A 24,117-nucleotide genomic window follows, 5' to 3' on the forward strand; every position below is an offset into this window, starting at 1 on the left:
TGATGAAATAAAATGTAAATATATTTGCTCATTTTCACACTATAGCCTCCTTATTCTCTCTATTCCTAGGATTAAATGCATGGCAAAGGAAACATCTTAGTAGTGGAATGAAAGTGTAGAGAGAAATTTCCTTTCTACGTTATTTTGTATTGTAGTCCCTTAAATATTTATTTGTCTTTTATTGTTGTTGCAGAGATGGCATAGAATTTGCTTTTAAAGAGCCTAATCCACAAGGAGAGAGCCATCCACCTTTAAATTTGGCATTTCTTGATATTCTGAGTGAATTTTCTTCTAAACTACTCCGACAAGACAAAAGAACAGTGTATGTATTTGCTAGAAATACTTTATTTAAAGATCAATTGTTATACTTGGTTTCTCTCTCCTTTTATATGCACGGATTATAATTGTAGGATTGCATTAATGCACAAGAAACTTTATACTTCAGAAATTTTATTATTTAGGGATAACTGTATTTTATGCATAATACTCCATTTTAATTTTGTGCATTCTCCTCATATTGTAGTTGTGGTTTTAGATGTGTAACTTGAATGCTTTATGTATTGTGTTCTTGGCTTAGCCTTACTAAGGAGGGAGCATTTAACAGACAATAATATCAGTGATCCATCAGGAGCATCTTAGTCTGTGTCCGGAGGTGTGACTATACTGGAAAAAGAAGTCCCCTTTTTATCTTTTTTACTTTAACTGCTAGTCCTATCCTCAGAAGACCATTAAACAGGATACTTTTCTAGTTTAGTCTCCTACAGTGGTGACTTATAATTATTCTAATAGAGCCCAACAAATGGAATTAAATTCTCAAAATCTTCTAAAGGGCCCCCCTCCAATGTTTTTGAGGTACAAAAGGGCAGAAGAATATGAATAACTCATAGTATAGATAACCTCTTCTGAAAGTCCACCAGTATTTTGCATTTAAAGATTGTATAGATTTTATATGAAATTCTACAATAGACAAAACTAATCTATGGTGATAGAAATCACAATAGTGGTTACTTCTGGGGTTGGAAGATTGAATGGGAAAAGGGACACACAGGGTACTGTCTAGGGTCATGGGAATGTTCTGTATCTTAATAGGTGTGTTGGTTAAATGGCTGCATTCATTTGCAAAATTGATCCAACTGTGCTCTTAATTTCTGTGCATTGTATTACATATAAATTTATCTCAATTAAAAGTTGCATTGACATTATTAATCAAAAAATTGCATTGACATATTGACAAAACAATGAAAAATGATTCCTCACTTAGCAGATTAGCAAAAATTAAGTCTGATATTGCCAAAGATACAGAGCAATAGAAACTTTTATACATTGCTGGTGACACTGTAAATTGGAACAAGACCACTTTGTGGAACTATTTGGCAATATCTAGTAAAGTTTAAGATTCTCTTTACTTCATGATCCAGTAATTCTGTTTATAGGTAGATACCCTAGAGAAACTCTTGCACATGTATACAAGGAGAACCATAAAAGAATTTGACTGTTGCTGGATAGGGAAAAGCTCGAAACAACTAAACATCTATCAACTAGAAAATGGGATCAATAGATTGATATACAATGGAACACCATACAGCAGTCAAAATGGTTAGATTTTTTTAAAGTAAACATAATTCCTTAATTTTATTGAGCACCCATTTTCAAATTTCCAGTAGTCTAAGATATCATAAATGACTTTTATTTTTACATTTTATTTAATTGAATTGGGATTGAAATAAGATTCACACATTCCAATTGATTATTGTTTTTAAAATCTTTAAAAAGTTGTTGACTTGTTTGAGATATAATTGAGAAAATTGTAATACATTTAAAGTGTACAACATGATTATTTCATATATGTATACATTGTGAAAGGGTTCCCATAATTGGGATAATTAACACATCCATCACCTCACATACTTGCTTTTTTCTCTAACACTTAAATTCTATTCTTCTAGCAAATTTCAATTATACAGTATTATATCATCGTATGGTATTATCAACTATAATCACCGTGTTATATGTTAGATCCTCAGACCTCGTTCATCTTTTAAAAAATTTTTTTCCAGCTTTATTGAGATATAGTTGACATATAATGTGTAAGTTTAAGGTATACAGTGTGTTGATTTGATACACGTACATGTTGATTGGTAAATGATTATCACTGTACCGTTAGCTGACATCATTCTTCCAAAATGGTTAGATTTTAAAAACATTGTGTTGAGTACAAAAAGCAAAGCACAAAACTATGTTATGATGTTTACAGACAAATATGCATTAAAAGTACAAAAATATGCATGGGGATGATAAATAGCAAATTCAGGTTAGTGGTGACCTCTGTGGCCTGGAAGAGGACAAAGGGAAAAATAGCATCAGGGAAGACCGCTTATGTAGAATGTTCTGTTAAGCTATGTGTAATCTGTCTACTGGTGAGTTTATTTTGGCTCAAACTCTATATCTTGTGGACTGGTAACAGTTCTCAGACTGATAGCCAGTTCATAGACCACACTTTGAGGAGTATTGTACTACTGTGCATAGCTGAAATATATTGTAATTAAGAAGAAATACTGAACTAACATCAAACAATATGTTTATAACTGACATCTCCTTTCCTTTCTCTTTAGTGGTGTTCAAAACTGGTAATTCTGAATTATTGGAATTACTCATTATTATGATAGCAGATGTTTGAATTGCACTTTACAGTTAGTTGGCAAAAATTGCGTTTGTCTGTATTTCAAGCATAATTTAGACAATAAAGCACTGAACTCTTCATGTCAGAAGCATGGAATTTGAATCATGGTTATACTGCTTTCTTGTTTTTATGACCGTGGATATGTTACTTATTCTTTCTTTCCTCATCTGTCAAATGAGGAGACTGTCTCCCTCACAAGATTGTAAGAATAAATTAAGGGACCCAGGAGAAAAATGCTAGCACATAGTAGTCACATACATGTTAGTTGAATTTTGATTACTGTATTACATATAAGCCGTAGAATTCTTGTGATACTTGGGTCCAAGGGTAGCTGTATAACTTACATCAGGCTGAAACTTTTTTGCAGGTGGGATCATATCTGATTCATCTCTGTATCTATATCCAGTGCCTGGGACTTACTAAATGCTCAACAAATACTAAATTGAAATGCTCTGAATTATTTCATTTAATGTGAGACTCTTGATAGAGACAAAATTGCTCATCAGTGTACAAATGAGGCTAAGATGGAGTAGTGAAGTACTATGCCTGTGCTCATATAGCTAGGGGTTGGTAGAACTGGGACTAGGACCCAAATTGTGTGATTTTAAATCCAGTCTACTTTCCAGAACTATGACTCAGGTTTGTTCTTCTAGCAGAAGACCTGAAAAGTTAGGATAGAACAGAGACATCTTGAGAAAGAAAACACTAACATTCTTCAGTTGTTAACTGTATTTTTGAGGAAATGTAGACCATCAACCATTTTTTTGTTTCATTCTAATTTACTTTGCTTTTTATTTAATTCTAATTGAATCATTGAATGTTCCATATGGTATGTGAGCCTTAAGATTATCAGGACCATAAAGAAAACAGAGCTATGGCAGTTTTATGTATCAAAGCTAATGGTTTCTACTTCTTTTTAAGGTATGTTTACTTGGAAAAGTTCATGACCTTTCAGATGTCACTCCGAAGAGAAGATGTCTGGTTGCCACTGATGTCTTACCGAAATTCTTTGCTAGCTGGTGGTGATGATGACACCATGTCAGTCATTAGTGGAATCAGCAGTCGGGGGTCAACTGTACGGAGTAAAAAATCTAAACCATCTACAGGAAAACGGAAAGTGGTTGAAGGCATGCAGCTTGCACTCAGTAAGAATATAGTTTATTCTCTTTGTATTTATCCCTTATGTTTACTAACTGAATTGTCATTGTTTCACCTTATTTTTTTACTTGAGATACATGTTGTTAAGTAATATCTTGCACAATGTCCCCAATTATGTGTAAATGTACTGTTTTAAGAACTTAAATGCATAAACTCAATTCTCACAACTTGTTAGGTACATCCTCATTTTTCAGATGGGAAAACTAATACAGAGAGGTTAAGTAATTTACCTAAGGTCATAGTGATGTGCAGTAGCAGAGGCAGGCAGTCTCACTCTAGAGGGCCTGCTTTTTAAAAGATCACTGCGCTAGACTGCATGCATAGGGATGTGGACTCAGTATTATAGAGCTAATCTTTATCTAAAAGATCAGGTCATCTAGTTTAAGTGGAGCAACAGATTCAGAAAGGCTGCAACTTTTGAATTTCTATGAAGAGGTCATTAACCATGAAGAACTTGATAGAAATACAAATTGCTATCTACAGTCAGAGGTAGTAATGCTTTATAATGCTTGCATCTCTTGTACTCCTAGCACTCCAGGTTTGGTTCAAATGGGCCTGGAGAATTTTTTCCTTTCCTTAGGAACCTTTAAACAGATTAGAATAGTTGTCAAAATTTGTTCCAGTTATTGCTGAGTAACAAACTACCCCCAAACTTAGGACATAGCAGGGATATGATTTCTGGTGTTTCGATGAGGAGGATTCAAAGGCTGGTGACCGGAATCATATGGAGGTATCTTCGCTTACAGCTATATCTGCTGCTGGCTGTCAGCTGGGACCTGAGCTGGATTGCCTGCCAGAGCACCTACATGTGATTTCTCCATGTGGTTATTTGGCTTCCTCACAGCATGTGACTGGGCTCCAAGACCAAGTGTCTCAAGAGACAGGAGGTGGAAGGTGCTAGTTTCTTAAGGCCAGAAACTGGTTTAGAATAATTTCCACCATATTCTATTGACCAAGCAATCACAGGGCCCAGATTCAAGAGGATAGGACATAATCCCCCACCTCTTAATGTGAGGAGTGTCAAAGATTTGGGGGCCATATTGTTAAATTGCCACATGCTTTTTCAGCCATCATCAGGTGTAAGTGTTTAAAACTTGATTGTCCCATGGATTAATGATTTTATATCTTTTGTCCAATAATATAAAGGCATAAACTTATAACTTGTACCACCGTAGATTTAGATTTGGTTGTTAGATAGTCCCAACATCCCAGTTAATTGGGAAAATTTTTTCCTTTTACAGTGTCCTTGACCACTTAAAATAGTTAGGGCTGATGGATTATGGGAAGTTAAATAAATTTTCCTTTTTTTAAATAGAAAAGTTATCAAAAGATGGTGTTTCCTACACGTTACTATAAATCTTAAAAAAAGTTTTTCTCATCTGAACAAATACCTAATAGTTACAGATTTGTGCTGGGCCATCAAATCTCTCCTTTTGCTTAGATTTCATCGAGCACATATGAATTGGTGTTTATGTAACATCTTAAAGATGGATTATCAAACCAGATACTTCAATTTCTATAGCAAGGGTCAGTGCTCTCTTTCTTTAGGTTTTTGGAGACAGCCATAGAAATTGAGGCATTAGTAAGTTAGAAGAAGGAAGGGTAAATACTGATAAGTTGGCCAGATTTATGCAATTTTGAAGACAAAATTGAAGCCTTAAGAAGGTAAAGGCTGATGTAATTATATTGAAAATTGTGGAATTTGTGTCTAATCCATCTATTACTAGGGTGTTATTAGCACATTTTCTTTCCGCTCTTCCCTTAAAATCTTATGTATAGATATAAGCACATGTATAGTCTTCTAATAAGTTTTCCTCCAAACTCATGTTCAGTCAGTCATCAAATGCTATTAATTTCTCCTCCCAAAGCAGCAATTTTTAAAAATTACTATGAATTCAGTAACACTTGCATGTGAATTTGTCTTTTATTCATCATGGCAGCATCTACAGACATTTGAAAACAAGTAGCTTTTGCAGGTGTGAAAGCTGGTCTTTTTAGTCCAGTGCTTAATGTTCATGTGGATTAGTGCTCCCCTTGAAGTTGTTCTTATGCTTGCTCAGCAGTGAGCATCTTGTAGACTGGGAACCATTCTCTCATTGTCTCTGTTCCTGTTCCCACCTCTGATTCACCTGGGCTACACAGTTAGCTTCCTAACTGGCCTGTTTCCTTATTAGTCTTCGTATTCTTAAGTCAATTCTCCACACTAGCACCACATACTTTGACTAAAACATGTAACTCACCACATTGCTTCCCTTCCTTAAAACCTTCAGCAGTAGTTCTTTTCACCTTAGCACAGCTTACAAGACTTTCCATCAGTTGATTCCTGCCTCTTTATTCAACCTTACCTTTTGCTGCTTACCCCAGGAGTACCAAACTCTTAGTTTGAACCACGTGAAATTGCCATCTTTGTAGGTCAAAAACTGCTGAATATCAGCAAATTAGTATGCTTCAGTCATTGTTGTTTCATGCCTCAGTGCCTTTGCTTATGTTCTTCCCCTGACCTAGAAAATTTTACAGTCCACACAGTATCTACTCTAGTTAGAAGGCACTGCTGGGTAGCTGGCTCTGATCCCTCACATTATTCCTGTTCTACCTGTGCTTCCCTCTCTTCTAGCACTTAACCACACTGTGTTGTAATTACCTCTGTTTTCCTTCTCCACAACTAGACCGTAAGGGCAGGCCAGGGACTGCACCAACATACCTTTCTATCCCCTTATTCCCAGGCATTAACGTGTGGAAAGCAACCAGATGTTCCTCGAACTGAACAGGTTGTATTAGACATCTGATTAGTCAAAATTAGTGACTGTGAACTTCATTGGTGTTGATTTTCTTTTTCAGCTGAAGAAAGCAGTAGTAGTGACAGTATGTGGTTAAGCAGAGAACAAACACTGCACACCCCAGTTATGATGCAGACACCGCAACTCACCTCAACGATTATGAGAGAGCCCAAAAGATTACGACCTGAGGATACCTTCATGAGTGTCTATCCAATGCAGACTGAACATCATCAAACTCCTCTTGATTATAAGTAAGTACATTTGCTCATTTTCTGTACTATAACATTATTAATTACATAGAAAAAAGTTAAGTTAAAAGAAGAATAAAATTCTCCTTGAAGCACGCAGGTAACATGGATGTTAGCTCAAAGACAGCAAGAGGAAGCAAGGCAACAGCAGGAGAGAGCAGCAATGAGCTATGTTAAACTGCGAACTAATCTTCAGCATGCCATGTAAGTGAGAGTGCCTTATTGTCTGAGTCTAGGAAGTTCACTAATTCATTTTAACCTATTTTAATGTGTGCCTTATCTAAAAATTTCAGCAAACTCTCTAGAGTAACTAAGCTGAAATAATCAAGGAACTAAAAATTGGTCTTTCCAACAGAAAAAAAAAACTTTTTAAGTTAAATATTAACTAGTTAGCTAAAGGACCAATCTTAGGTTGATCTGTTGGAAAAGTTTAAATATGAATCCTTGTTTATTTTGGTACACAGAATTATAGCTAAAAATCCAGTTTTGTTACATTTTAATTGATTCCCCACCTTAGTTCAGGCCCTCATCTCTCACCTGAACTATTGTATTAGCTTTCTAACTCATTTTCTTCCCCTCAAATCTCCCATTTATCCTCTCACCAAACCCCTCCCCTCGCTCCTCCCACCACCACTCCATCATTCGCACTGCCATCAAGAATTACTATTCTACAATAAAAATTCTGATCATGTAACTCTTTTACTTAAAACCTTTCCATGGCTCCCCATTGCCTGCAGGATAAAGTTTAAACTCCTTAGCTCATGGCATGCAAGATCTTTCAAAATACAGCCCCTGCCTTCATATTAGTATCATATCCACTCCCTGGCAACTGGCAAAATCATCATAAAAGAACAAGCTCAGGTGTCCCCTTACGTGAAGCTGCGGTTATTTATGCTCCCACAACACTGTGTATATTCATATTTCTTATAGCACTTACCACATTGTATTGTAATTATTTGTTTATGAATTTATCCCTTTCTCTAGACTGTGAGCTCCTCAAGGGCAGGGACTGCTTTCATTGCCTGTCAGTGCTTGGCACATAAAAAGTGCTAAGTAAATGTTCATTGAATGAATAAATGTCCAATGCTAAATAACAGTTTGTAGTCTAACTTTTAAATACTTTGTTTTTACTGGAATCTATGTGAGAGCTTTATAAATCTTTATTAACTTTGGCTCCAAAAGTGGCAGACAAGCAATCTTTAGATGATTAGTACAAAAGGAAAGATATGATGATTCTGATTACTTACCTTTTTGAGTTTGAAAGCTTTGTATTTGTAACATAATGTGGTACATGTTTTAATACTAGGAGATAGTAATTGTTACCTTCTTTTTTAAATTTATATTTTGATGGTTTTTGAAATGATGAGAATTTCACCTGTTTTTCTTAAGAAATGATCATTTACCACATGAGTGGTAGCCTATGTAAATTCACTTTAGTTATCTCTGTGGTGACCTTAAGAATCTCTATAGATGAAGTATATTCTATCACATGGATAGATTCTGATCTTAAACTTGTCTAATATGGCCATCATCTATACTATCACTTGATTCTGTCCCCTATTCTCTGTTTCTATGGCCACATTCCCCTTAATATATGTTCTTGTTTTATGCTAAATTCAATAATTAATTTCTTAGCTTCCAACCAGTCACCAGCCAGTCCAAACATTCTGGAATTCTGCCATGCAATCATTGGGTCCGTATCTCTCCCCTGAAAACTTTGTACCAATCCCCAAGATCTTCCACAGCATCTCATTATTCAGTACCATTTACCATTTTTTTGTTTGTAGTTTGTTTTAATTCCCTTTAGAGATAAACTTCCCCAGGTGACTACGAGAGATTATTCCAGTTAAATAATTATTACCAGAAGATTCTTTTGGTTGTTGTAATATAAGTGCTCTATTGCCTGAGACTTTAAAATATTTTTCTTTATACAGTGAGTTTTCTGTAATGATATCTGGCCTACAACTGAAAATAATTCCAAATTATTTCACTTTGTTTTATACAAATGAAATGCAGAATGGATTTCTGGTTTTCTCCATAGTCTGCAAAGCACACATATTCCTTTGACAGTTGCCTTTACCAAATTTAGTAAAATTGCCGTTTACTATCCAGAACTCTTAGGAAATGGATCATTGTCAACGTAGTTGTCCAGGTAGCCTGCATTAGACATCATGTCTTGTTACCTTTTAGCTTTTTAAAGCTGAACATAGTTTTGTGTAAGTTGTAAGCAAGCATTCAGTAAATAATTGATTTAGGGGTGGGTGGATCTTATGAATGAGACAGGAAGGAAATGTTGGCCAAACTGGGGAACAAGAAGTCACCCTCAATTTTGCTTTTACTTGGAATCCTTTATGCTGATCTGGGCTAATTTGTGAACTTGAAATTTGAGTTTATTCCTTATAATTATGTGATAACATACAGAATTTTTGGTCTTAAGTTTCTGTATAATTCTTAGTTTTTGAGTTTCATAGGACAGAATCCAAGTTTCAGCATAAATGTTGCTCATTTTTCCTGAGCAGAATTAATCTTTTTCAGTATATCTTTATGCCACTTGATGCATATTTCTCTTGTAATATTTATCACATTTTGTCATAATTAATTATCTCTGTTTCCCTTAGTAGACTGTGAGCTCCTTGAGGGCAGGAACCATGTCTTATTCATCTTGGGGTTTTTTTTGGGTTTTTTTTGGCATCCATAGGACACAGTAGAAACCTGGCACATAATAGGCACTGTGTGAATGAGTGAGTGCCTGGTACACATTAGGTATTGAGTAAATGAGTGAATGATGGGTAAAATTAACATTATATATTAATGAAAATATATGTATTCTGAAAATGTCATTTTTCTGGTCTCTGTTTTATATTTGTTTATTAATTTGTACCCTGCCTACTGTCAAAAAGGATTTGAGGTATCTTGTCTGTTCCCATGTGGGAAATTCTCATTCAACTTTTATATGGGATATCAAAACTATCAAGCTAAATGTATTGAAGTAATGTAGAATGAACATAACTCCTTAGCATTTTTAGACAAGTGAACATTGGGGTTTTGACATCATTGGTGACATGATCAATGCCTAATCATTTTCCCTGACCTTTAATTCCATCATTTTCCATTACACTTGAATATAGAGAGCCACATAGTTGCTGCCAATATATTGATAGTCACAACATTGGTTCAGATCTTGACCTTGTTTTATATTTCTCTAGTCGGCGTGGTACAAGTCTAATGGAAGACGATGAAGAGCCAATTGTTGAAGATGTTATGATGTCCTCAGAAGGGAGGATTGAAGATCTTAATGAGGGAATGGATTTTGACACGATGGATATAGACTTGGTAAGAAACAGTGATTTCTGTAAGATTTTCAACTTGGATCCTTTGGAAGTTAAGTTGGATGTTTATTAGAGGAGAGAAATTCTTCCTATGAAAAGGAATTTTTGCAAAATTCTTAAATAAAATAGTTGCCAAGTGTTTTTATATGAGACAGGATTGAGGAAGAGGGTGAGGTTGGTGAAGGTGTTAGATCCTAGTTTAAGATGATTAACTTTCACATTAATTTAGGAATATATAGATTTAAAGGATACATTTTGCTTAATATTATACTAAGTATCACAATACCTTATAATTTTCCATTTATTTGCTGTTGTCAAAACAATACATAATTAACTTGATACTACCCTGTTATTGAGACAAATTTCCATATCAGATAATAAAGTAAAATTACTTAAACTTAGAGGTTGAATATTTGTAAGGGTATACTCTTTATTGATAATTACATCATATATGTCATTAGGGCTTTATCATGTACAAAATGCTTCTACATATTTTATTTTGCCACAGATCTTATTCAACTTTGTGAGGTAGATTGAAAGGATTGAGGATATTGAAGCTTAGACAGTTAGCCTATGCAAAGAGACAAAACTAGTAAGCAGAACACTGAGACTATTATAAGTCGGGTCTTCTGATATACCCTCCTGTATTCTCCTTAAAAGGAAGAAATAATTAAATATGGCTTCTCTTCAGAGTAGTGTAATTTGGTGCCTTTAAAGGAAAATGACTCGGGAGAGGCATTTTTAAAGTAAAACGAAAAATGAGTTTTCCAGTTTTTATCTTTTAGAATAATTTTCCATGAATGAATTGCTTTTGTATTTTTTAAAACATTCTGTGATTTGAGTATACATATTTAAAGTATTGTCAGGTACACTTGCAGCTACATAGGCTATGTGAATACTTCATGATAATTAATTTCAATATTTTCAGGTACTATCTGGCTTATAGATATGGCAATTGTCAACTTCCTTCCTTTTTTTCCCTTAGCCACCATCAAAGAACAGACGAGAGAGAACAGAACTGAAGCCTGATTTCTTTGATCCAGCTTCAATTATGGATGAATCAGTAGGTTTAATTTAAATGTACCCCCCAGGATTGCAAAATCAAAAATATAGGCAATTCCTAAGTTTGAAGTTGAAAAGCTGGGACAGCACATTGAAAATGATAAAAACAATTGTACAGGAGAAAAAGAGGCAGGCAGGAGAGATTTTGGGGGGAGGGGGAGGGGTGATGCAGTGGTGATGACAGATTAAAAAGTACCTTTGAATCCCTGGCCAACGGGGACTTGAATGTTATGTTAAGGAATTAGGACTTTTCCTGTAGGCTTGAGTTACCCATTGAAAGATTTTGAGTGAGGGAGTGGCATGATCAGAATTGTGTTTCAGAAAGTTTTCCTTGGCATTTATGGATGGATAGGATGAATGAGAGGTATCATAATCATAATAATCACAATCATAATATGAAGGCATGGTGAAAAATAGAACTTGATCAAAGGCTTTGATTATAAAGAGAAGGGGATTGAGATATTGGTTATTGTTAGGTATTGTCAATTCTATTTCTTAAGCACTTCTCATATCAATCCCTGCCGCAGTATTCTCCCTAACAGTGCCTTGGTTCAAGGCCTCCTCAGTTTTCACTTGGACTATTGCAATAGCCTTTAAACTGATTTTGCTGCTCCACCCCTCCTTTATACCTCTTTTAGGGTCATCTTTCTAAAATGCAAATCTGATCCTCTCACTCATAGTTTTAGGTCTTTCATTGATTTTTTTTTTTCCCTGTTGCCATTAAGAAAAAATTCTGGCTCTTCAGCCTGGCAAACAAAGCTTTTTGTGATCTGGCTCCTTTGCCATCGTAACCTTGGTCTTTTCCTTACATGTATCCTGTGCTCCAGCCATACCAAATCTTGTAGGTCCTCTCAGACACACTATGCTTTTTCATGACTCCATGACTTTGTATAAGCTTTTCTCTCTGCCACAATTGCCCCTTTCCTTTTCCTCCTAGTGAATTCTTCCTTTAATAGTCCTGACATCACCTGTGGAGTTTTTGCTGCCCTCTCCAGATAGATACTTTAGTCTCAGCTCCTATAGTACTTTGTATACACTTTTATTTTGATAATTACGAGTCTGGTGTAGTGAAATAAGATACTACATTTTGTTCAATAGACTGAACTCCAGGCAGTGATGATTTTACTCATTTTAGTTCTTCCTGGTGTGATGTTTAGTTTTATTTGTCAAATGAATAATTCAGTTAAGTGCCCTTCATCTCACTTTTTAGTCTCTACCCATTTATGCTCCTTCCTCCTAATACCTACTACTTCAGGTGATTGTTGTACTGTCCTCTGAGGCCTGCCTTCTGTGCTCCAATTTCTCCCATTCTCCCCTTGCCCTCCCTCACCTCATAATCTGCTTTCAGAAAGCTCTTAGAAGAATTTTGAGAAACTAACTGACACTAATAATGTCAGATATTTGAGCCAAAAGACAGTTTGGTAGAGTAGCAGGTATAGAAATCTTTGGACAGGCCACCTTAAATCACTGTTTCTCAATCTCTAATGTGCCTATGAGTCATCTGGAGATCTTACTAAAATGTAGATTCTGCTTCGGTAGATCTGGAGTGTGGTCCGAGATTCTGCATCTCTAACAAGTGCTGTCGATGTTTCACTTCTGCAGACCATACCTTGAGTAGTATAGGTGACCTGGGCCTACCCTAAGCCTGTAGTTTAAGTGCATATTGAGGTATATGGTTCCCTGATAATCTAGGAATATGTATCTTTGCAATTTGTTAAATAAAACATGAAAGTAGTGATTGTGATGGGTAAAAGAATGTTTTCAAGATTCATTTCAGATTTCGTGAAATGCATTAATTCAACAATTGATTGAACTGAAAGTTGGTGCTAAAATGAATAAGATGCTCTCCTGCCCTCAAGGAGCTCGTATTCTAGCCCACCTTTAACTATCACTTTGAAATGAAAAGAACGGAAGCTAGTATTTGAGAATTTATGTGCCTGACACTATACTAGGCATGATTTAGCTTGATTCTCTCAGCAACCTTGTGAGAAAGGTGATGGGTTCCCACTTTTACACCCGAGCAAACTTGGACTGAAGAGCTAGTTCAGTGACTTGCTCAGTTATACATCTTTGTTTAGTGTCAGAGTAATAATTTGATCCAAGTTCCTTTTGATTTAAAAATCTCAACCTGTTTCTGCTATTGTACTTCCCAGAACTAAAGTCAGACTTTATTTGGAAGAAACACCAAGAAAATTTAGAAATTGAAATGATTAACTGTAGGCAAAATTGATATGGGCAGTTAGATATCTCCTTATTTTTTCATGTGTTCCTCTAAAGTCAGGAAAACTATAGGTATTTGTTTCCTTAGTCACTTACTAGATTTGCAAAAAGATATTCTTCACTTGAGATTGCAACCATGTGTCGCTTAATGACGGGGATGCGTTCTAAGAAGTTTATAGTTAAGCAATTTTGTCTTTGAGGGAACCGCATAGAGTGTACTCACACAAACCTAGATAATAGAGCCTACATACCTAGGCTATATGGTACTAGTCTAATGGGACTACCAAAACGTCGTTATGCGGCATGTAACAGTTCTAAAATAATGAAACAGCCATGTAAATTATGTGTGTGTATTTTTGACATTTAACATTTAGAGGAAACTACAATCTCAGTGAGGCCCAAGATAGGGACCTAATAGTTATTTGTCATTTATAGAAAGTTATTGGCATTCTTGTGTTTATTGAATAAGTTACAATTAAGACGATAGTTTACCTGCTTCTGCTAGAATTAGGAAAATGGGCACATGCATCTATACCTGTAGTTTTATAGTATTACCACATGATGGCAGCAGTCACATAACTGAGTGCTCAATAATCTTTAAAGGTTCAGGTATTTTTGGAAGTTTTTGACCATATATATATATATATATATATATATAAATATGGCCCACATATATATGGTTTTGAGCATATATATATATATATAGCTATATATATAGTTTTCTCAAAATGTTAAATGTCAAATACACATACATAATTTACATGGCTGTTTCATTATTTTATATATATTTATAAATTAATACTAGTTTATTTTTAAATATACATTAAACTTTACCTCATATTGTCTCAACAATAACTTAAGAAATGGAAGAATGAAAATTTTTAAATGTAAAAACCTGTGTTTGCCTTTATATGATAGCCTCCATGTATTTTTACTCAAGCCTGCGATAAATTAGTCATCAAAACAATAGTAAAATTGGGACTTAAATCATTTTATACACAGTTCTCAGATTCTCTAATTGTAAGTGAAAGTAACCCAAAGCATCCTAGTGTAGATACTTTAGCTTATTACTAAATAAATCCTAAATATGTCTTTTTTAACATGTTATCCACATGATTCAGAAGTGATAATAGGAAAACTCTGAGGAGATCAGTTTTGGGTTGCATATACATAAAATTCTAGGTTTATGATTTAGTTTGTTTTATATCTGGAAACATTGGTTTTTCCCATTGTGCCAGTGGTTTCTTTCTGCTACTAGTGGGCCAGTATTGCCACAACAAACCAAAGCTTTCTATTTGTACTTTTCAAATATATGCTTAAGTATTTATCAGTGTTAACACCAGAAACAGGTAGTTTACGTTAACACAAAAAGAGAACAAGTGTCCCTAAATGTCCTTCTTGTGTTGAGATTTTCTTAAAGAAAAATTGGTAAGAGAAAGGTTCAGTATAATGGAGCTAATTTAATGTTCTAGTAAGAATCTACTTAGAACCTAGTTTGTACAAAAACAGAAAAAAAAATCTGTTCAGGCAGTTTCTAGTTAGGCACTCTGTTCGAAAAGATCTTGCGTTCATCTTCATTCCACACTCTACACTAAGAATTGCTAACTAAGATTTTATTCTCTCATTCATCATCAGACCTTCCCTTACCCAGAGTCACAGAGTGTTATAGCTAGGAAGGTCCTTTAAACATCATCTAGGCCTCTTTGGTGGAAACATTCTAACCACCCAAACTCTGACTCTAACCAAAAAAGGAGAACCCTGAATCTTGTTGGAGGGTGTGGGAGGACAAGGGGTGAGTAGCGGTGGTGGCTTTGGTGGGTGACAGGTAAGAAGTGGGGTGCATTAATCCTCTTTGTTCTTGTCACTGGGGATTCCAAACACTTCACTTAATAATTTACTACAGGAAGGCTACAATCAGATAGATATATTTGTTTCCTGGTCTGAAAGTACACGGTTCCTTCAGATCAAAACAGTTCGTGAGTTCTATGACTTTTGTTAAAGTGACATTTAATTTACTTAATTTGCAAGTAAGAGCCCTTTCTAACCCCAATCTTAGTTCATTACTTCTGGCTTTAATATCGTCTCTTATTAACTCATCATAGTATTTTATAAAATATTACTTGTCATAGTAAGTGCTGGAATTTTAATTGATTAGCCTCTTAGTATATATAGCTAAAAGTTCTATTGTGTTCTTGTTTAATGAATTAGGGAGAATTGCTCCACTGATTATTTGCTTTTACTTTTTTAGGTAGTGACGGGTAATTATTAGATTTTACCTAACGTTCTTTTCCCAACTGGAATGTATGGAAAAGCATCAATATAAGTTAGTTTGCCCAGATTTCACCTTACTTATTTGATTTCTTAAAATTTGTAGTTCTGTTTATTCACTCGGGCCAGATTTCCTAAAGAACACTTCCTATTTTCTGTGTATTTGTATTGTTCTTGGATGTTTTTGGTCTGCACGTTCAAATGCCTTTTAACAAAACGATACCCACTCTTCAGTGCAAATCACCAAGTTTGTAAGACTATTAGTTAAGCTCTTTCCAAAGAACCTGTGCTAGAACTGTATGTCAGCAAGCACATTCATTTGTTCATTCAACAAATGTTGAGTGCCTACCTTCAGAGCATGAGGGGTGTGTATAAACATATAAGTGAGGCGCGGTCTCTGCTCTTAGTTATATTTGTGAGGTAAGTAGCATCTTGATTAGGCCTGATGTTATTTTATTATATATTGATGGTCATTTTAATTTTAGAATTACAAATCTGAAGAGGGGAATTTTTCAAAGTGTTTTTATTAGCATGTTATTAAACTTAATATTATCAAATATCAATGTAATATTTACAGATATATTTTACAAAGAAATGAATGACAATTTTAACGAAATTTTTTTTCCCTCTCTCTCATTAGGTTCTTGGGGTGTCAATGTTTTAATACCAGTACACAATTAAATCTGTGGTGAAGTCATTTTCTAAGTGGAAGAGGAAATTTTAAAATAAAGTGTGGTAGATACAGTGAAATCCTGTACAGATTTTTCTCTAAGGAGAATATGACATGCTTATGCTTACCAAGATCAAGTGCATTGAGGGGCAGTTTTGTTTGCCTGAAAAAAGTAAAGGACAAGTAAACAATTTGATGATAAGCTACAGTTTTTCTTAGAAAGTAAATATTTTATTTATGCGCTGTTAGTTGGCTTTTGAATCAATTATTTCATGCTTTTTTTAAAGAATATAACAATCTGAAGAGGCATTTGGTACAGACATGAATTCTCTCACATTTATTTACTGGGTATACTAAGTAATGATGACCTCTGCTGGATTTGTGTTTACATCCAAGAAACAAAGTTAAGAATGAAGTTATTCCCCTACCTTGAAATGATAGGATAGAATTGTTTTTAGCATTCTAAATTTAAATGCTTAAAACATCAATCAACAAAGCTTTCTTTTAAATATTGTAATTGTGGAGAAAAGTAAACTTATAAGCAGAACTTTTACAATTTTTTCATCTAAAATGTATTTTAAGATATTTTTAAAATCCAAGAGCTTCTCTATACTTTTCAGAAATATCCAGATGCAGTGAACTGCCAGAAGGTAACCAGTCTCAAACATGCTTATCCCATTATCAACCCTGAAAGTTTGCTTGTCCTTTAAGATACAAATGTAATGTTGTGATATTCCTTCCAGTAGTGCCACTGTATTTTGTCTCCAAATAAAAGAAGCTTATTGTAGTATGTTTGCAGAAAAATTCTAAACAAAAATTATACAGCTTATTAGAGTGTGGGAATAGGGATCTAAATTTTAAATAAAATTATATATATATATAAATTGGTGCTGATTTTATAATTGCGCAGTTTGTTTAGTTTTTTCTTACTTTTAAATTCCAACTTAAAATTATGAGGTTTCAGAAATATATTGAAAGTTTAACAATGTTTAAAAATAGAAAAGCATGAGTGTTCATGCTTTAAAATGATTTTTAAATTTGTATTTTATATTGTTTTATCTATCTGTCTTTGCAAGCAGTCTTCAGGTTAAAGATACTTCTAACAGGTTACAGTACATTTCCTCTGTATGTAAATTAGATGGGATAATAGAATTCATAACCCATAATATTCTTTGAAAGCTAAGCTTTAAACTTCATTTTATGTCCTTTCACAAATAAATTAGTTTAAAACAGAAAGTGGCTACTTGCCATTTTGACATCAACTCATTTTGCGAGGCTTAGGCAGCTAGACATCGTTTAAAACAAAATATTAACTTATATTACATGTATATCTACCTTTGTCAGTCGTCTCTCAGTTCTTGAGGTATATTATTTTAATCATTCCATGCCTTAATATGCTTGCAATACAAGAATATCTTCAGATGGGTGAATACCAAAAGGCTTCCAGTTCTTAGAGTCAGAAATCAACAAGCATTGGGCTGTGGTAGCCAAAAACCATAGGTTAGCTAAAAGATCATGGTAAAATACAATTATTTTATTAAATCATGGTTAATAACAAATGAAACCAGACTTGTCTAACAGATTTTCCATCAACAAATATTGTTATGTGCAAAAGTATTGCCTATGTTGTTTTTCACACCACTGCATTTACTAGAACTGCTGAGAGGACTGTATATATGATTTTAAACCTAAGTTGATTTTTTTTCTCACTCTTGAAAGGAGTACTTCTTTGTGAAAGCAGTTCTTACAGCTTTGTTTTCAACCAGCTAAAAATGTTTTATATATTACTCTAACCTGTTGTCCTCCACATTCTATTGTCCTAATTGTACTGTTTTCTGATTTGTATTTATGTCTTGAGACAGTAACTTTTTGAATAAAAATAAACCTACAGTATGTTGTATGTTTTATCTTTTGAAATTGAAGGAGGAGGGTGGCTATAAATGGTTTAGAAAGTATATCTATTATCACATCTTTTAACCTGTTTGGGTGGGAATAATTTATAGAAAACTGCAATTTTATAATTTTAATAAATCGTATGTATTTTTAAATGAGACTAAATCCCTAATTGGGTTATTACTTTAAAATAGAAACCTGTGATCATTATTACTTTAATTTTTATCTGGTATGGGTTAAACACTCTTTAAAGTGTCTGCATTGTTCATCTAAGATACATTTGAGTGCCTACTATATGCTAGGCATGTGTTAGAGATCTAACAGTGAACAAGATAGCAAAATAGACAAGATCCCTCCCTCATAGGTCTAGTGGGTAAACAAGGAAAGAAAATAATTAAAGTTGTAGTAAGTGCTAGGAAGGAAACTAGCAAAGCAAGCGCACACGCATGCACGCGTGGGAGAGTGTGTGTGTGTGTAACCTCCCTTAGATAAGGAGCTCATGCTTGGAGGTGAGTGAAAGTCAACATTTGAAAAATAAATGAATTCTTATTGAAAACTCTTACAGTCTTTTAATGTGTTGAGGTTTGCATTGTACTCTTAAAAATGATTCATATCAGTGTAACACTAACACATTGGCCATTTAGGGTAGTTTGTAGATTATGTTATAAGACCAGTCTTCCGTCATTGGTGGTTCTGAACTGAACATATTAAATGGTAGCTAATAGCCGGGCACTGTTTTAAGTAGTTTACATACAGTAACTTGTTAAGTGTCATGACAGTGGTGATATATGTTGTTATTATCCCCTATCGTATGCCCCCCCGCCACCGCTTTAAAAAAAAATCAGGAGGCAGTGAGGAAAATGAGACACAGGGAAGTTAAAATACTTTGGGCAAGGTTATGTGGCTAATAGGTGATGGAGTTGGCATCCAAGGCCAGGCAGTCTAGCTGCATTAAGTCCTGAGGGCATTCAAGCTATTTGATACATAAGGATAACATAGATTATTGCATTAAGATAAAATGGCACATTGTTCATTGTGCTATGGTGAGAAAATGGAGCATCTTTAAGGAGTCTAGCTGACTATAGAATTGAGTGGTGTGAATCAACATTGTCCCTTAATATGCTACCCAGCTGGCTTCTCTAAACAGAGTTTAAATTAAATCTGAGCCCTGAGCCCATCAATAGGTACTAGTTAGTAGTTTTTAAAGTTGGAACTGAGGAAGAAGACAACCCAGAGGAGATGTCTTCAATATCCTGCCACAGAGGGACCTTCTAAGATTCACATGAATGAGTTCTAGGTCAGATAGGTTATTCTGGTCGCTGTAATGATTCAGCAAAAGAAAATGAGCCAATAAAGCACAAAAGCCTTTGCAATTATGAGGAAGCTCAGTGATGAAGTTCACTAAACACTTCAGGTCAACAAATCTTATTGACTGCTGTGTGCCTGGGCTTGTGCTAGCTGCTGAGCAATCAAAGACCAGTAAGAGACTGTTTTCAAGTTACTTGCAGTTCCACTGGGGTTTGGGATGCAAATTCACCACTAATAAAATGGAGTAAGTTCAGTGTTTTTATGGGTGTTGTAGGAGCCCAGAGGAGGGCACTATCTATGGATGTGCTCTGGGTGGCTGACACTTGAGGAGTTTTTTTCCCCAATGTTTTATTATGAAAAATTTCACACAGCAGGGCTGAAAGAATTTTACAGTGAACTTATTTTATTATACTTGCTTTACACGTATCCCTCTATCAATACGTCTCATTTTTAAAATGTATTTTAAAGTAAATTGCAAACATGGATACACAACCCCCTAAATATTTCAGCATGCTTATAATTAGGAGTTTAATATTTGTTTACTGCTTTTTTTTCTTTCAGTGTAAAACTCATAAACGATGAAATACACAATCTGTAAGTGTATATTTTCTGAGTTTTAACAAATACTCAGAGCTGTTTAACCCAAACCCTATCAAAGATTAAACATTACCATCAACCCAGTTACTCCATACCAATCAATCCCTATTTCCATCCCTTGTGTGGAGGCAGCAACTTGTTTCTTTCTGCCATAAGTCAAATTTGGCTATTCTAGAACTTGATGAGTGGAATCATGTGGTATGGTATCCTGTTTGTGCAAGGTTTCTTTCACCCAGTGTGTTTTTGAGATTCATCCGTGTGTGTGTGTGTGTGTATCAACAATTTTGTTTATCTGTTCAGTAGTTGATGGACATCTGGGTTGTTTCCACTTTTTGGCTCTTATGAATAAAGCTCCTACATGAGTTGAATTTTAAAAGCTGAGAGGTGGCCTGGGTGAAGGGGGGGCCAGGTCACTAAGGCTGAGAATTCCAGGCAAAGGGGACAGCATAAGCAACCATTATGGGTGTAAGAACTATTTAGTAACTGCTTAGGGGTGAGTGGGACAAGACTGGAAGATAGTTGGCCATCCACTACCTCACATCAGCTTTAGAAATGAAAAAGGGCATTCATAGCTGGTACCTTTAGTAACTTAAGTATTTCATGCAATGTTCTCAGAATTGGCAAATATCCCAAGTAGTAGTAGGGTACCTTGAAATGAGTTGTGATAAGTTGGTTTAATAATATTAGGACTTACTGTACCACTGAGAAAAATAATACTTTTCCTGCAGGGTATCAATTGTATAGTTGTATTGAAAATGAGCTGTAAATTTCTGAAAAGTAGGTTCCTTAATTGAAATTAATTTGGTGCTGATAGTGCAAACTTAAAATGAAAGGTCAGCTACAATAAGTTTACTTAGTTGCTTTTTACTTTACCTTGTTTACCCTCTGCCATCTTAAGTTCAGGATGGGCGTGAAGAGTTTAGTGAATCTTTGGCAAATTAGATTTTAAGTAATTTTACAGTACTTACAGCAAAATTGTAATTAATTTTGAAGAAATAATAGCCAATATTTCTTGCATGTTTACTGTGTGCCAAACATTATTCAAAGTGCTTCACTGTTAGTTAATTCTTGCAGCAAATTTGTAGTTGATATTATCCACATTTTACAGAAAAGAAAACTGATGCACAGGTTAAATCAACTTTCCTAAAGGCACATAACTCATAAGTGATGGAGCCTGGATTTGAACCCAGGTCATTTAACTCCACAGTCCATGCTGGGTTTTTTTTTTTTCAGGGAAAGATTTGCTCTGAGCTAACATCTGTTGCCAATCTTTTTTTCCTCCCTCCCCAAAGCCCCAGTGTATGGTCGTATACCTAGTTGTAAGTCCTAGTTCTTCTATGTGAGCTGCCACCACAGCATGCCAACTGATAGAAATGTCGTTCTGTGACTGGGAAACAAACCCAGGCCACCCAAGTGGTGAGAGCACCAAAGCTTAACTATTAGGCTGTCAGGGTTGGCTCCACAGTCCATGCTCTTAACCACCTCTCTTCATCTTTGTGCTACTAAATGTACCCATTTAACTTGCTTCTGTATTTGTGTACACCACATCTTTTGTTACAGTGGATGAGCTGTTCATGTATCTGATACCGGATACTCCTTTCTCCCCTCCCCTGAATTATTAGTTTTCCCCTCAACTGGATCATTCCTAACAGCGTGCAAACATCTCCCTCTTGCCACTGCCCCATTCTCTCTTTTTGCTATCTGGACTTCCTCGTCTCCCATTCTCTCTTGAATGCACTCCATTCAGACCTTCATTCCTACCACTCCGCTGAAACTCTTCAATATCCCAGGGACCTTCCTTTTGCCAAATTTTCTTACCAGTATTCTCCTTAACCTATCTAGAGAGTCTAGTTTCCTCCTCCAAGTCACAGTCTCTTCCTCTGTGCCCCAGGCTAACCCATCAATGGTAGGTTGAGAGTTGTGCCCTCTTGGTGGACTTCTGGAGATGCCTTTCTTTGGCAGCCATCTCAGGGAATCGACAGAAGGGTGTTCCCATGTGGCTTTCCCAAAGCCTGTGCAATAGTAATTGAACTTGGAACTCTTATATTAAGTCCCCAATCTCCATAGCTGTCAGAGTCTGGTTTATGCCACATGGAAACTTACCTGTGTTTTCCTGGCTCTCCTTGTTAGCGGAGCAACTAAGCTCATCATCTTCCTCTCCTTTATAAGTGACTTTGGTAGTGAGTTGAGAGAAGATTGGATGGGGTGTTGAGATTAAGCTTGGAGCAGAGCATGGCACTCAATTTCATGCCTGCCAAAACCTGTTTGGGTCGGATTCACATTTTCTGATTCTAAATTTCTTATAAGTGTAGACACGTTTAACCAGCCTTTCCATATCATTTAAAGGTTTATCTGGCATGTTCTTAGGATTTTAGCACCTTCAAAAAGGCTTTGCGTAAGAATTGTCTGCTTTGAGAGCCCTAGTGGCCTCTGTATTACTTCAGAAGTCTAAGCTGTTGTAAAGAGGGGCCCAATAGCAATTCACAGACTTAGTACATAAATTTATTTCTCCCTCTGGTAGCAATTCAAGACAGTTCTTCCAAATAGGCACATTTTTTTCTCTATGTGGTTGTTGGAATGGCAGCCAACCCTGCCATCTTTGATACATGGCTTCCAAGGTTGTTTGGTCATCACCATTCTAGCCCATAGGAAGTAGGGAAAGATCATGATGGAGTGCACATGGGAGGTTTTCATGGGTCAGGCCTGAAAGTGGCACCCATCACTTCTATTCACATTCTGTTGGAGAGAACTTAGTTATATGGTCACGCCTAACTTGCAAGGGGGCTGGGAAATGTAGCCTAGTCATGGTCCCAGGAAGAAGGGAAGAATGGATTTTGGCAGGCCACTCGTGGTTTCTTCCTCAGTCTTTTGCCTCTGGCCATCCATGTACATCCTTTTTGACATTCTCAGGACACACTCACCCCCTCCCCCAAGGAGAACAACCCAAAGTCCTATCCTGTTACTACATGTAGCTCAAAGTCAAGTTTCTCTGTGTTATGCTCAGTGTTCTTCATCAGGTCCAGATATGGATATCCTCTAACACCCATTATAGAATGGTGAAGCATGGACAGACTAACTATAATGACTCACATTTAGAAAAGGGAAGGATGGGAAACTTAGCAGTCGCTAGTCCATAGGAAACCTGCTAGACAAAAATTGTGAGGACTTCCTGCCCTGGCAGTGGAGGAAGTCTAGTCAGATTCTTTTTCCGCTCTCTGGAGGGATTTCCTTATCCTTTGCCTTCCTTATCCTCCCTCTGGAAGTTTTTCATTGTCTGTTAACCTCCATGGCCACCTCTGAATTGGGCAATGCTAAATAGTTTATTTTGTTTGGCAGCATCCACTTTAAGGTACCTGATCTGTATTAATTGGTGTAGGATACGCTGCTTTTACAAGACCCAACAATGGTTTACATACAGTAGCTTACATAAGAGAGGCTTTTTTCTGCTCTTTTACAGTCCTGGGTGGTGGTTCTAGGTTAGGGTGTCACTTCTCTTCTATGTGGTTATACAGGCTGACAATGAGAAGTTCTGTCGTTTTTTACAGCTATTTTTTTTTTTTTTAGCAGATATATCATTTACTAGAGTTCAATATTTACAGTTTTTTTCTTTTGGTATAAATTTTATATATTAAATGTTTTATTTTGAAATGATGTCCGACTTACAGAAATGTTGCAAGAATTAGTACAACAGAGTCCTATATACCCAGATTCCTTTAAGTGTTAACATTTTCCCATATTTATCATTCTCTCTCTGTGTGTACTAATTTTTTTTTCTGAAAAGTTTATGTTGCAGACATGATGCCCCTTTAGCCGTAAGTAATGTGTATTTCTTAAAATACAAGGATATTCACTTACATAACCACAGTACAATTAACAAAATCAGGAAATTAACGTTGACACAACACTA

The 24,117-nt window shown here is 35.6% G+C and overlaps 1 protein-coding gene across 8 annotated transcripts in view; it reads left to right on the forward strand.

Moving 5' to 3' along the window:
• Positions 1 to 18,312, forward strand: part of STAG2 (STAG2 cohesin complex component) — a 118,034-nt gene extending 99,722 nt beyond the window's left edge. For 6 of the 8 annotated variants that reach the window (XM_044763265.2, XM_070502846.1, XM_070502847.1 and 3 more), the window contains 7 exons: positions 194 to 322; positions 3,602 to 3,825; positions 6,677 to 6,866; positions 6,957 to 7,067; positions 10,070 to 10,196; positions 11,178 to 11,255; positions 16,383 to 18,312. In XM_044763265.2, coding sequence (XP_044619200.1) covers positions 194 to 322; positions 3,602 to 3,825; positions 6,677 to 6,866; positions 6,957 to 7,067; positions 10,070 to 10,196; positions 11,178 to 11,255; positions 16,383 to 16,406 — 883 coding nt within the window. In that variant the 3' untranslated portion in view covers positions 16,407 to 18,312. The remainder of the gene's footprint in view (positions 1 to 193; positions 323 to 3,601; positions 3,826 to 6,676; positions 6,867 to 6,956; positions 7,068 to 10,069; positions 10,197 to 11,177; positions 11,256 to 16,382) is intronic. The other 2 variants (XM_044763268.2, XM_070502850.1) reach the window with 1 other exon arrangement.
• Positions 18,313 to 24,117: the final 5,805 nt, after the last annotated feature.

Source organism: Equus asinus, chromosome X (assembly GCF_041296235.1).
Source record: "Equus asinus isolate D_3611 breed Donkey chromosome X, EquAss-T2T_v2, whole genome shotgun sequence".
Classification (NCBI taxonomy): Eukaryota; Metazoa; Chordata; class Mammalia; order Perissodactyla; family Equidae; genus Equus; species Equus asinus.